This window comes from Sapajus apella, unplaced genomic scaffold (genome assembly GCF_009761245.1).
Source record: "Sapajus apella isolate SASKATOON/1434 unplaced genomic scaffold, GSC_monkey_1.0 scaffold211, whole genome shotgun sequence".
Taxonomy (NCBI): domain Eukaryota; kingdom Metazoa; phylum Chordata; class Mammalia; order Primates; family Cebidae; genus Sapajus; species Sapajus apella.
The window spans coordinates 537465-551778 of NW_022437151.1; the positions used below are offsets into that span (position 1 = coordinate 537465).

The 14314-nt window shown below is 55.5% G+C and overlaps 1 protein-coding gene across 1 annotated transcript; it reads left to right on the forward strand.

The window, feature by feature from the left end:
• Positions 1–316: 316 nt before the first annotated feature.
• Positions 317–13903, forward strand: GRM6 (glutamate metabotropic receptor 6). Its single transcript, XM_032270483.1, has 10 exons — positions 317–835; positions 3166–3382; positions 3697–3832; positions 4583–4737; positions 5796–5936; positions 6039–6239; positions 8224–8369; positions 8455–9078; positions 11653–11964; positions 12977–13903. Exons 1-10 carry the CDS (start codon positions 332–334, stop codon positions 13166–13168), a joined length of 2628 nt encoding a protein of 875 aa, XP_032126374.1. The 5' UTR covers positions 317–331; the 3' UTR covers positions 13169–13903.
• Positions 13904–14314: the final 411 nt, after the last annotated feature.

Genomic DNA, 14314 nt, shown 5'->3' on the forward strand with positions numbered 1-14314 from the left:
GTGACTGGCTGGGGACGGAGCCTGGGTGTTCGCTGGGGATGGACCTCGAGGAAGAGGGGCTAGGCCGTCAGGAAGTGGGAGGCCTGGAGGGGTGGAAGCGGTGGTCGGGCGGGACCCCAGGCGATAGGGTTCAGCGCTGGTGAGAGCCAGATGGACGCCTGGGCAGGCCAGCTGAGCTAACTCCCCAGAGCCAAAGTGGAAGGCGCTCCCGGAGCGCCTTCTCTCCTGGACCCCGGTGTCCCTCCCGGCGCCCTGAGCCCGCGCCCTCCTTCCCCCAGCCCTCAGAGCGTTCCCCACCCCTCTGTCTCCCCGCAGCCCGCTAGACGAGCCGATGGCGCGGCCCGGGAGCGTCCGGGAGCCGCTGCTCGTGGCGCTGCTACCGCTGGCGTGGTTGGCGCAGGCGGGCCTGGCGCGCGCGGCGGACTCGGTGCGCCTGGCGGGCGGCCTGACACTGGGCGGCCTGTTCCCGGTGCACGCGAGGGGCGCGGCAGGCCGGGCATGCGGGCCGCTGAAGAAGGAGCAGGGCGTGCACCGGCTGGAGGCCATGCTGTACGCGCTGGACCGCGTCAACGCCGACCCCGAGCTGCTGCCCGGCGTGCGCCTGGGAGCGCGGCTGCTGGACACCTGCTCGCGGGACACCTACGCGCTGGAGCAGGCGCTGAGCTTCGTGCAGGCGCTGATCCGCGGCCGCGGCGACGGCGACGAGGTGGGCGTGCGCTGCCCAGGAGGCGTCCCTCCGCTGCGCACCGCGCCCCCTGAGCGCGTCGTGGCCGTCGTGGGCGCCTCGGCCAGCTCCGTCTCCATCATGGTCGCCAACGTTCTGCGCCTGTTTGCGGTGAGGGCCGGGTGGCCGAGAGTGTCTCTCTCCCTTCCTCGCCCTGGGGTGGCCCGAGTCTCCTTTCTTTACTTCTTCTGGAAGAGTTTCCGTTTTAATCACTCGAATTCACACAGCGTCAAAGAAATCCTGTTCGCTGGGCCCTACGCAGGACTGAATCGGATCCACTCAATCACTCCAGCCACCCTTGTCTACCCGGTCCCGCAAGGGCGCCCCTTCCCCGGCGGGTGCCACCTACGCCTAAGCCGGTTGGTTGGGGAGGGCGGCCTGGACTTCAGCCCCCATTTGCCGGCCTGCTCGGGTGTCCTTGTTCTGGGCACACCCCCTGCAACCACACTAGGTGCTCCTGCCCCCTGGACCTGCGTAGGCTCGAGTGATGAACTTGAGTTTTATTTGGAACGGGGCCCTTCTTCCAGAGCAGCAACTGGGACGTGTCCTTGAGCTGCTGTGGGGGTAGATAGGCCCGAAGGGTCTGGTCCTTCTCATTTTTGATCATTTAAATTCATTCTCAAAATATCTGCCTTGAACCTTCCCTCAAGGGGCGTCCGAGAGTGGTGCGGGGTGTTCCTTTCTGAGCGCTGGTCTCCTGCACCCTACCCTGCGCAGGTGCCCAGGCTGGCCCTGCCCTGTCCTCAAATGTAGGGAACTGTCCTGTGAGGGACAGCGTGTTCCTTGCAGTTCTAGGGGCCAGAGGAATTGGGATTAGGGGGCTTTGGCATATGAGTTTGGGAGTTTTCGATTTGGTCATTAACTGGGGGTTATGGGACAGTTTTTCTGGGTTTCTGCGGGGGGGGGGGGGCCATTTGCATGCGGCTGTCTGTGAAGGAGGAAGGCCTAGCTTCCATCTGCCTAGTGGAGGAACTTCTGTTTCCTGAGAGTTTCTTCCACTCTCCCAGGAGCAGCATCTGCATTTGCTCCCGCATGCTGGGCTGCTCCCCATCGGCTGAGCACATGGAAGCCCCCATCCCTATTTCCTGTGGTGGGCAGTGTTAACGTGGCCAGACACACACCTCCATGCTGGCACCAGAGAGGCTGTGCTGCTGCCCAGGGGTTTTTCAGCCACTTGTGTGTGTCCCCGGCCCTGCCTAGAGCTCTAGTTTCTGTCTCTGTCCTCTATATCGAATGCAGAGATCCCAAACCCCAGGGCTTTCAAGGGGCCAGTTGGGGACTCAAGGAGGCAGGACCCTGTGAGCCCAGGGCTTGCTACTGCCAACTCAGCCCAGACTGAGGTTGTGCTGCCGGGCTAGAAATGCAAACATTAAAACAATAAAAACGGTGTGCAAAGCACAGCCACAGACAAGATGCTGCAATTCCTGGTCTGAAAGAAACAATACATTCATTTCCCTGCCCCACTGTGCTGGCAGGCATCTTCAGTTAACTTCCCTGAGGAAGCTTCTTCCCAAACTCAAGTGTCCAGGAGTGCTAAGAGGACCACAGCATTGCTCACTGAGCTGTGGCCCCGGGGACTTTCTTGCCTCCTGTTCTCCTGGGTTTTTTTTCTCTCTCTCACCTTCTTGTTTCTCTCCACTACCACCTCCCTCCTTTCTCTCTCCCTGCACCTCCGTGCTTCCTTTTCATGCTGTCTCCACACTTTCTATCCTGCTTCAAACAACCCTGGGCCAGCCCCGCCTCCCCTTCCAAAAACTCTGTGTCTCTGGCGTTCACACCAGCTCCTGCTGTAGCCCCTCTTGCCCTGGAGCCCCGGAGCCCCCTCTTGCCTGCCTTCTCAGCCCTGTGCCTCCGCCTCCACACTCCCTGGTCAGTTCAGCCACTGATCTCTGCTGTTAATCACTCTAATGCACACAGAGAAACCCAGTTTTCAACAAACCCAATCCTAGGCCAGACACAGCCTTAAATCAAACACCTGCCACTGCTCCCCTGTCTGCCCTAATCCCTCCTCGAGCTGCTCGCCCCTTCAGACTGTCCCTTGGTGTGAATCAGGAATATGTACTTTCCCCTGGGGCTGATTAGGACAGGCAGATGCAGCTGGATGGGCTGCAGGTCCTCTGCTGGGGGATTCTTGCTCGGGACACAGCGTACGTGGCCATCCTGCCCTCTCCCCTAGACCTGCATACCTCCCACATTCACAACCTTCACAGAGTTCCCAGGCCCACTCACAAAACGCAGACCTTGTCCCACACCTTCTAGCCTTTCCAGGTGGCTGCTCCAGGTGGCCCCAGGTCACCGTCCCAAACCTTCCATGCCCCATCTGTGTCCCAGGTCCCTGCCCCACACCTTCCGTGCCCCATCCATGTCCTGGGCCCCCCTTTCCCTCCCTCTATCGAGTTACTGACCTCCATCCACAGCCCAGCTGTCCTTCCTGCCCCCAGATACCCCAGATCAGCTATGCCTCCACAGCCCCGGAGCTCAGCGACTCCACGCGCTATGACTTCTTCTCCCGGGTGGTGCCACCTGACTCCTACCAGGCCCAGGCCATGGTGGACATCGTGAGGGCACTGGGATGGAACTATGTGTCCACGCTGGCCTCTGAAGGCAACTATGGAGAAAGCGGGGTTGAGGCCTTTGTTCAGATCTCCCGAGAGGCTGGTGAGCTGGGGACTCCGAGGCATCAAGGGGTCTACAGAGGGTGGGCCCAGGGCCCTTGGGTGGGGCAGAAGCAGGGAGATGAGGCACCTGGGTCCATGGTGAGCTCCAGGGCCAAGGTTGCCTGGCTGGTGCTCCATGTGGGCAGGGCCTCTCCTTTGGAGGACTCAGCCCTGCCTCAAGCCTGGTGGACGGTGCAGGCCAGATTTCATCCCCTGCAGACCCCTCAGCCAGGCTACACAGTCCTACGCAGTGGTGGCCAGGTGGGTGTGTGGGTGGATGTGACAGAAGCTGACTTTGGCACCCCCAACACCCAGGGGGGGTCTGTATTGCCCAGTCCATCAAGATTCCCAGGGAACCAAAGCCAGGAGAGTTCAACAAGGTGATCAGGAGACTCATGGAGACGCCCAACGCCCGGGCCATCATCATCTTTGCCAATGAGGATGACATCAGGTGGGATGGTGGCACAATCGCTGGGCTCCTTGGGGCTCTCCCTGAGGGTCCCGCCCCTGCTCTTGCATATCACTGCCTTACGCACACCCTCCCTGCCTCCCTTTCCCCTGCTCCCTGCACCCTGGACCTTCCCTGCTGCTGGCTTTGAGTCTGGTGCCCCCAGCGGCGAAGCATTCTTGTCTGGGGAGATGCCATAAACCTAAACCAAGTAGCACACAGAACTGGTGTCTGTGTTTACAGCTCCCAGTGTGTGGGGAGGGACCTGAAGGCAGATCTGAGTGCAGAAAAGGAGCTGTTAGGGAAGGAGCCCAGGGTCCATATAGAGGTGTGGGAGGGACCTGAAGGCGGATCTGAGTGCAAAAAAGGAGCTGTTAGGGAAGGAGCCCAGGGTCCATATAGAGGCTGTGGACCTCGGCCTGAAACCCACTGGCCCCGAGCTCATATCCAGCCTGGAAGGTTGGGTGTGACGTTGGCGGAGGTGTGTGGGGCAGGGGTGGCTTCTAACTGGATTTTCCCCGAAGAAGTCCCCCCCCATACAGTGGGTTACAGTGGGCAGAGCAAGTGGGCAGGCCTGGGGTCAGAGGAAAGCCCAGGGAAAGTGTGCTAAATGCCTCAAGCCCCGTGTTTCCTGAGAAACAAGGATCTGCTGAGTGTTTGTGGAGCAGGGGAGATGCATAGAGTGGGAAGGAACCAGGGCCAAGCTGGAAGAGGTTCCCAGACCCTCCCTCACCACAGCCCTGTTCCTACCAGGCGGGTCCTAGAGGCAGCTCACCAGGCCAACCTGACCGGCCACTTCCTGTGGGTCGGCTCAGACAGCTGGGGAGCCAAGACCTCGCCTATCCTGAGCCTGGAGGAAGTGGCCATTGGGGCCATCACCATCCTCCCCAAAAGGGCCTCCATTGACGGTGAGTCCGGGGGCACTGAGTTCCCCACCCCACGTGTCTCCCCAGCACCCCCTCTTGGGGATGCTCTTTTCTGCATCGTGTAATTGGTGTGATAATCCAGGTCCCTTCTCAGATCCCCAGATCCCATGATTCTGATAATCTGTGGACACATCCCTCCAAGCAGTGCTTAAATGGGATGGCGTGAGGAAAAGCACACTCCACTCACTGGACAGGGGAGGAATTATTGGTTTTGTTTTTAAATTTAGTGCCTGTATTTCTAGTTCTGCCAAATACATTCTAATCTGAGGGTGAGGGTGGGAGGGAGAGAAACCAAGGATGTGGAATATACCAACCTGTTGATCAAAGTGATGCGGCCCTTGCACCCCCAGTCCCACCTGTGGATCTGGATGAATCCAGCAGGGAGAGACAGTTCACCTTACAATGGGATTGCTCATTTTCCCCAAGGCTGGACTGAGGACGCCTTGATGACACACGTCAGGGCTATTTTATGAAACACAGACCCTGGACATGGGGAGCCCTGGGTGCTAGGGCTTCCCAGCCTTAGGGGGATATACACCATCACACCAGCTCCAATGCATTTGGGTGCCAGTGACAGCCTGGACTGAGGGTAGTTTTAGTGATAAAGGCATTTCATCACAAAACAAGAGGTCTAAGAGTTGGCAACTTTAGGTGTGGGGCAGTGAGTGAGTGACACTCTCAAAGCCCTGGGCTCTGTCCATTCTTTTGTTCCACCATTTCCTGTGGTTGCCTTGTGTCTTCCTGCTTGTGGTCTCATAATCACAAGGTGGCTGCTGAGGCACCACCCATTACATCTTCACAGCAGCATCCTAACAGGAAAGAAGGAGCAGTGATAAAAAGTCTTTCAATTGGTGAGGCTCTGAGTTTGCATTAGCATGTAAATTCTACCCTGGAACCCCCAGTTGGCTCTGAGTCCACCAATCAGAACTTGGTCACCTAGCCACTCCTAGCTGCAAAGTGAGCATGTGGCAGAAAGACACAGGAGTAACACAGCTGGCTTGGGTCATCACCACCCTCCCCCTCCTTCTCTCTTTCTATAGGTTTTGACCAGTACTTCATGACTCGGTCCCTGGAGAACAACCGCAGGAACATCTGGTTCGCCGAGTTCTGGGAAGAGAATTTTAACTGCAAACTGATCAGCTCAGGTACCCAATCAGATGATTCCACCCGCAAATGCACAGGTGAGAGCTGCCCAGGGTGGCAAGGGTAGGGAGAAGGAAGGTGGGATGCCGTGTTGGGTGCATGGGGGCCGGACACACTTTCTCTGGGCATCCCTAGGACAGGCGAGGAACGCATCGGCCGGGACTCCCCCTACGAGCAGGAGGGCAAGGTGCAGTTTGTGATCGATGCGGTGTATGCCATTGCCCACGCCCTCCACAGCATGCACCAGGCACTCTGCCCTGGGCACACAGGCCTGTGCCCGGCGATGGAACCCACCGACGGGCGGATGCTGCTGCAATATATCCGAGCTGTTCGCTTCAATGGTGAGCGGGTGCCTGGACACCTGCAGCAGTGAAGGCAGCAGGCAGGATGGCTTTGTCTGTGGAGGCTGGGATGACCTCAGGGTGGAAGCACTGGGAGAGGCTGTGTGGTCGAGTTGGGGCGCCTGGGGCTGAGTGCCAGAGACTTGAGACAAGTTCCGGTCCCCACTTTTTAACACTGCTCCCTCCCGGGCTTCAGTGTTCCCTGTGCTGGTTTCCACATTCAGATGCTGGGGAGCTTCTCTGTGATCCCTTCTGCCTGGAACCCTCAGTGGATCACACAGCACTCCCCTCCTCTGTGCAGAGCTTGAGGGCCTGTGGACTCTGGGAGCGCACATGGGGCGAAGTTAAGACTACATGGGGGGCCTACCCAGGGACACGCTGCCCACTCTGAGTCACATGCTAGGTACAGGTGTGGGTCTGATGTGTCCCTTGGCATCAGCCTTGGTGTGTGGTCAGGGCTCAAAATTGTGTCTTCTGAGAAGACCCCAGTGGACTCAAGCTGTGTCCACAGTTTGTGGAGAGATGACTTTCTGTCCAATTACTATCCTTTACACAATTCAAAACTCCACTATTTCACTAAACACTCACTCGCCACCTTCTCTTCGCCATGTTCTCTGCTAATCAATTCAGCTTAATATTACTCCAGAGCAGTTCTTTAGGCTGGTGGAACAAGCTTGTAAGAAAAATAGAGCTCATTGTTCCAGTCATTCCAATTTCATACTATCCCTCAGACCTCTCTCCATGTCTGAACTCATCCCCTAGCCTGGACAGTGAAACTTTTTTCATTTTTAATTGTGATAAAATACACATAATATAAAATGTATCACCTTAACCATTTTTAAGTGTAGAATTCAGTCGTGTTAAATACATTCAGGCCCTGGTCAGCGGCTCATGCCTGTAATCTCAGCACTTTGGGAGGCTGAGGCGGGCGGATCACTGGAGGTCAGCAGTTCGAGACCAGCCTGGCCAACATGGTGAAACCTTGTCTCTACTAAAAATACAAAAATTTTGTAGTTACTCTACTAAAAATACAAAAAGTTTTAAATTGTATAAAGGATAATAAAAAATTAGCTGGGTATGGTGGCGGGTGCCAGTAATCGCAGCCACTCAGGAGGCTGAGACAAGAGAATTGCTTGAACCTGGGAGGCAGAGGTTGTGGTGAGCCAGGATCACACCAGCCTGGGCAGCAGAATGAGAGTCTGTCTCAAAACTTTAAAAAAAAAAAAAAAATCCAAGTGTTGTGCAGCCATCACCACCATCCATCCCCAGAACTCTTCATCTATGAAACCAACACTCTGTACACATTAAACGACTCCCCACGTCCTCCTCCCACCAGCCCTGCAACCACCATTCCATTGCCCCTCTCTATGAATTCTCTTCCCTCGGTACCTCCTGTGGTAGCATCAGACAGTATTTGCCCATGTGTGACTGGCTTGTTTCACTGAGCATCATGTCCTCAGGGTCCATCTATTTTATAGCATGGGTCAGAACTCCCTTCCTTTTGAAGGCTGAATCGAATCCCATTGTATGCATGGGCCCCATCATGTTCATCCGTTCCTGTCAGTGGACACTAGGGTTGCTCCTACAATGTGAATAATGCTGCTATGGACATGGCTGTACAAGTATTTCTTTGCCACCCTGCTTTCTAGTCTTTTGGGTATCTACCTGGGAGTGGAATTGCTGGGTCATGTTTTTAATTTTTTGAGGAGGCTGCTTTCTGCAGCAGCTGCAGCCTTTTCCTGTCCACCCTGCCCAAGGGCTCTGATTTCTCCGCACATTCACAACACTTGTTATTTTCTGGTTCTTGGATAGAAGCCATCCCAATGGGGGAAGGGGAATCTCCCTGTGGCTTGGATTTGCACCTCCCTTATGAGGAGTGGTGCTCGTTAAGCTCCCCCTTTCTCCTGCTGGTCCTTGGGGCCTCCCCAGGAGGCCAGCTCTGCTGGGCTGGAGGACCAACGAGGATACCGGGCTCTCCTTCCAGGCAGCGCAGGCACCCCTGTGATGTTCAATGAGAACGGAGATGCGCCTGGGCGGTACGACATCTTCCAGTACCAGGCGACCAACGGCAGTGCCAGCAGTGGCGGGTACCAGGCAGTGGGCCAGTGGGCAGAGACCCTCAGACTGGATGTGAGTGCGCAGACCAGGCTCCAGGTGGGCATGGGCCCAGGATTCTGGAGGCAGAGGCCACCAGCCTGTGTTTTGTGCATCTCAGGTGGAGGCCCTGCAGTGGTCTGGTGACCCCCACGAGGTGCCCTCGTCTCTGTGCAGCCTCCCCTGCGGGCCAGGGGAGCGGAAGAAGATGGTGAAGGGTGTTCCCTGCTGTTGGCATTGCGAGGCCTGTGACGGGTACCGCTTCCAGGTGGATGAGTTCACATGTGAGGCCTGTCCTGGTGACATGAGGCCCACGTCCAACCACACAGGCTGCCGCCCCACGCCTGTGGTGCGCCTGAGCTGGTCCTCCCCGTGGGCAGCCCCGCCGCTCCTCCTGGCCGTGCTGGGCATTATGGCCACCACTACGGTGGTGGCCACCTTTGTGCGGCACAACAACACACCCATCGTCCGGGCCTCGGGCCGAGAGCTCAGCTACGTCCTCCTCACCGGCATCTTCCTCATCTACGCCATCACCTTTCTCATGGTGGCTGAGCCCGGGGCCACGGTCTGTGCCGCTCGCAGGCTCTTCCTGGGCCTGGGAACGACCCTCAGCTATTCTGCCCTGCTCACCAAGACCAACCGTATCTACCGCATCTTCGAGCAGGGCAAGCGCTCGGTCACACCCCCTCCCTTCATCAGCCCCACTTCGCAGCTGGTCATCACCTTCAGCCTCACCTCCTTGCAGGTGGGTCCGTGGGCTCCCAGGGGCCAGGGCAGGGAGAGGGATTGTCCTCACCTTTAAAAAGCAGAAAAGGCCAGGCACAGTGGCTCACTCCTATAATCCCAGCACCTTGGGAGGCTGAGGTGGGTGGATCACCTGAGTCCAGGAGTTTGAGATCAGCCTGGGCAACATGGCATGACCCTGTCTCTATAAAAAATATGACAATTAGCCAGGCATGGTGATGCATGCCTGTGGTACCAGCTACTCGGGAGGCTGAGATGGGAGGATTGCTTGAGCCCAAGAGTTCAAGGTTGCTGTGAGCCAAGATTGCACCACTGCCCTCCAGCTTGGGCATCAGAGGAGACCCTGTCTCAAAACAAAAAGAGAAATGTTGATTCTAGAGTCACTTTTTTCTATTTTGGCTCCTGTGTTTTGTTTTTTTGTTTTATTTTTAAAGGCCACAGGAAAGGGAGCCCCCTCACTCCTGTGATGACAGCAGCTCAGTTAGGGTGGCCATCTTCCCAGCTGGGTCCTTGAAGGAACATGGGGCAGTAAGGTGGGGAGCGTGGGCCTCAGGGATCTTTCTGTACCACAGTGAAGTTATTTTCATAAACCGAACGTGCTCTTCCACAATTTGGCTCACATACGGAAATGGGATAAAGAGCTACATGACCAATTTTCCTGTTTCCACAAGGGAGTCACTGCTGCCCTGTTCACTGGGGCAGTGTGGATGAGAGGCGCAGGGTCCAACATTTTACTGTGGAGTGGAGCATCAAATTCCATCCAATGGCCGGTGTTTCATGCTGTGCTGTGCATTAAAAAATGGAGCTCCTTTAGGGGATTTTCCTAAGACAGTAAAGTTATTACAGCCTTGGAGACTGCTCCTGGAGTCTGGGATGCCCTGGATGTTTTCTGTGGGAAGGGTACAAGAGACAGATGGCTCGGGGAGGGTGACTTGGTGTGACATTGCAGGGCCAGCTGGGTTCTCAGGGCCAGGTGGAGGGTGGCCTCAGTGCCAACACCTGCTCATTTGGAAATGGCACTCTCCACTCCCAGCGAGCCCCTTCTCTACTGGTTCCACACACGCCACGTGCCTCGGTTTATGCAGTTCTTCATGACTAGGAGGTACTCCCATCTTCCTCCAGATAACAGAACCTGAGTGTCCCCGGTCAGGCCCGGGGTCTCCATGTGCCGCACATCCTGAGAAGGTGCACTCTACTTCCGGCCTGAGGTGCTCCATGCTTCCCCACCCCCAGGGGGAGATGCTTAGACCACATTTGGGACCTCCAGCTCTCCTCCCCAGCCCGAGCCATTACCCGACCCACACTATACCCTCCTTTCCAGATAAACGGCTCTTTAAACAAACACAAACTTGCAACTGGACTAGGTGTTTTTGCCATGACTACCACATCATGATGGATGTGAAATGGCATCTCATTGCGGTTTTAATTTGCCTGCAGTTAATACTAGTGCACCCGGCCCTGGGGCTTTCCTCTCCTGTGCTTGGCCTGTTCCTGTCCTTTGCTCATTTTCTATAATTTTGCAGGAGTTGGTTCCTGAGTGAGGCATGCTCGCTCACTCTCAGTCCCATGGGCTGCAGCGTCCGTGGGCACGTTTTGGTTGTTACTGCTGTGCATCCCTGGACTTGCATTTTTGTTTCTTAAGAGCAACTTTTTTCCCCCACCTGGAGCCTTGTCCTAGTAGGAACTTCCAAACTTATTTTGGAAGTTCCTTTCTTCAGGGGTCTGCTGCCTTTGGGAAAAGCACAAAAAGCTGCTTCTTCTGGGTGGGCAGATGACTGCAAAGCATCCCTTCTGGCAGGATCACATGGCCCTGCTCCAGGTGCATGGCATGGCACTGGCATGCAGGCCAGATTCCAGTTCCATCCCCATCCCCAATCGGGTGCTCTCGTGCACAAACGTGTTGGGCAGCACTTCCAGTGTCCCACCTTTATGCAGGTGGCTTCATTCCTGTTTCCCAGCTTCCCTTGGGTGGAGGTTGTGTTTCCTGTCCTGTGCGAGAATTGGAACTCCATCTCCTCCCTGTGGGAGCCTGCAGATGCCAACATTCCTCAGGCCACCTGGCAGCAACTCCCACTCCTGCTGCTCCCCACTGAATGCCCCTGTTTCTCTTGCCTGTGATGTGCCCTTATTTTGAAGCTCACTACATGTGAGGAGGCTAGAGAGAGGATGTGAGTAGGGCCTCAGTTCCACAGCTTCCAGCCGCAGCCATCTACCTTGAAGGGGTGAGGTCAATGGCATTGGTAATATTAATGGCTAGAACACAGGAAGAGGACACCAAGCTGCCCCTTATGCAAATTGCACTGATGTTGCCAACACATACAGCCAACACAGCCCTTCTCTGCAGCTGCAAAATCACAGGCCCTTGGCTGGGTGGACCTCTCTTGAGCTGCCCCTTCCTGGGCTGCCACCCCCTCTTCTCCACTGAGTGCTCCTGAGAGCAACCACAAAGAGGCAGAGCACCCCACTCCATAGGCCAGAGCCTCAAGGAGATCCCAGCCTGCCAGGGGCCTCGGGAGCTGGAATGGATTTGTCCCTGGAAAATGCTGTGTCTCTGATGTGATATTGGCTCCTGCAGGTGGTGGGGGTGATAGCGTGGCTGGGGGTCAGGCCCCCACACAGTGTGATTGACTATGAGGAGCAGCGGACGGTGGACCCCGAGCAGGCCAGAGGGGTGCTCAAGTGCGACATGTCAGATCTATCTCTGATTGGCTGCCTGGGCTACAGCCTCCTGCTCATGGTCACATGCACAGTGTATGCCATCAAGGCCCGCGGCGTGCCCGAGACCTTCAACGAGGCCAAGCCCATTGGCTTCACCATGTATACCACCTGCATCATCTGGCTGGCATTTGTGCCCATCTTCTTTGGCACTGCCCAGTCAGCTGAAAAGGTAATGAGGTCCCCAGAAGGTCTCACTGCCTTGTGTTTCCTGCCTGTCCTGAGGTTGATTCATTCAGCAGCTTAAATGCTTGTTCACGCCTTTGTTTATCCGCTATCCCGCTGCTTGCTCATCCACTCATTCCCTTCTTACTTGGTTCATTCATTTGCCTATCCACGCTTCTAACCCTGCTTCTTACCTTCCACTCTTCTTTTTTTATCATTTTCATTTCTTTGAGAAATGGTGCCTCACTCTGTCACTCAGTTAACTTTTTTTTAAATTCAAGTTCTTCATATGCTTTTTTTTCTTTTTTTTTTTTTGACACAGAGTCTCGCTCTGTTGCCCAGGCTGGAGTGCAGTGGTGTGATCTCGGCTCACTGCAACCTCCGCTTCCCAGGTCAAGCAATTCTCCTGCTTTAGCCTCCTAAGTAGCTGGGATTACAGGCACACACCACCAAGCTGGGCAATTTTTGTATTTTTTGTAGAGATGGGGTTTCACCATCTTGGTCAAGCTGGTCTCGAACTCCTGACCTCAGGTGACCCACTCGCCTTGGCCTCCCAAGGTGCTGAGATTACAGGCCTAAGCCACTGTGCCCAGCATTCATATGCTTTATAGCTGCCAACCCATTAATGTGTTATTCCATTGCTACATCATTTATTCACATACAGGGTAGAACAGTTTATATACCTGTCATCCATTTGTTCGCCCATCTGCTCCTGAATTCAATCTCCGCCCATTTATTCATTTGCATGTATTTGAAACGTGTTCATTCGCTGGCTCTCATTTCCCCAGGTGTCACTCTCTGTTAATAACCCCTCCTTGCCCCTCCCTCCTGCCTATATCAGAGCTGCATGGAGGCTGCCAGTTCCTCAGGCGCCAGGGCCTCTGTTCATACTGTTGTCCTGGTCTAAGGGCTCATTTCCTGTTCCCAGACTGAAATAGACTCAGCTCCAGTCTGTGTGGTGAGGGAGGGGCAGGGAGAGCGGAGCTGAGTCCCACCTTGTCCCCTCCTCCGTGGCCTAGATCTACATCCAGACAACCACACTGACCGTGTCCTTGAGCCTGAGTGCATCAGTGTCCCTCGGCATGCTCTACGTCCCCAAGACTTACGTCATCCTATTCCATCCGGAGCAGAACGTGCAAAAGCGGAAGCGGAGCCTCAAGGCCACGGTGGCAGCCCCACCCAAGGGCGAGGATGCAGAGGACCACAAGTAGCAGGGCAGGTGGGACTGAGACTGCTCGCTGCCTCTCCTTTCTTCCTCTGGCTTCACGGTGGAAGCTGTAAAGAGCCGATGCCTGCAGTGAACAGTCAGAGGAAGAGAGTCTGCAAAGACCAGGCCCAGCATGGGTGGGGCTAGCCTTGAGAAGGAACTGGACCCAGTTCTGCCCTGATTCCAGCACTTGAGCTTCATGCTTCCTCACCACAGACCAGACTCCCTACCTGTGGTAGGAAACAGCCACTGAGAAGATTCTAACTCTAGAGAGGGACTAAACTTGTTCTCTCGTTCGAGGTTTGAAGATGATGATGCAGCCTGCGGCTTTGCCTGGTTTGAGGGAGATGTCCTCTCCTCAGTCAAGCCCCATAGCCTGGGCATTGGGCAGTGTGGAAAAACGTGTAGATCCCAGAATGAAACATGGGGTCAGAGAAGAGGAGGAGCTGTCTCAGCAAGAGACCTGTGGCTGTGCATCTGGACGGAGGCACTCAGGTCTGGGTAGGATTCCTCTGGCATGGAGGGAGAGACCCTGGGTGAGACCCCTGTGAGCATGGGTAGGGCCTGCAGTGGGCAAGGGAGTGAGGTGAGGAACTGGGGAGCACCCCCATGAGATTCCCCATGCCATGGGCATTCCCCCCAAACCCCCAGGATTGGGCAAGGTCAGTCTTAGAGTACAGCTGTTTTCCTCCCTTGTATGTACTCCTTTAAATCACCCCCAAATCTTGGTCAGACACAAAGGCTCACGCCTGTAATCCCAGCACTTTGGGAGGTCCAGGTGGGTGGGTTACCTGAGGTCACAAGTTCGAGACCAGCCTGGCCAAGATGGTGAAACCCCGTCTCTACTAAAAATACAAAAAATTAGCCAGGCGTGTGGCAGGAACCTGTAGTCCCAGCTACTCAAGGGGCTCGGGTGGGAGAATCACTTGAACCCAGGAGGCAGAGGTGACAATGAGCTGAGATCATGCCACTACACTCCAGCCTGGGCAACAGAGCAAAACTCCGTCTCAAAAAAAAAAAAATCACTCCCAAGCTTTAAGAAATTCAGATCCACTTGTGTAGTGTTAGTGATGTGAGAACAAGGAGCAGGGACACATTTGTGTTGTGTTTGGGGTTGGAGATGGGTTTAGAGCTCCAGGTTGGCAATAGT

What these genes read in the sequence shown, in the direction of transcription:
- GRM6 (XM_032270483.1), top strand. Translation starts at nt 332, where the DNA reads ATGGCGCGGCCCGGGAGCGTCCGGGAGCCGCTGCTCGTGGCGCTGCTA. An exon ending in GCCAATGAGGATGACATCAG is followed by an intron (nt 3,833 to 4,582) that starts GTGGGATGGTGG and finishes TGTTCCTACCAG; the next exon opens with GCGGGTCCTAGAGGCAGCTC. An exon ending in CAGAGACCCTCAGACTGGAT is followed by an intron (nt 8,370 to 8,454) that starts GTGAGTGCGCAG and finishes TGTGCATCTCAG; the next exon opens with GTGGAGGCCCTGCAGTGGTC.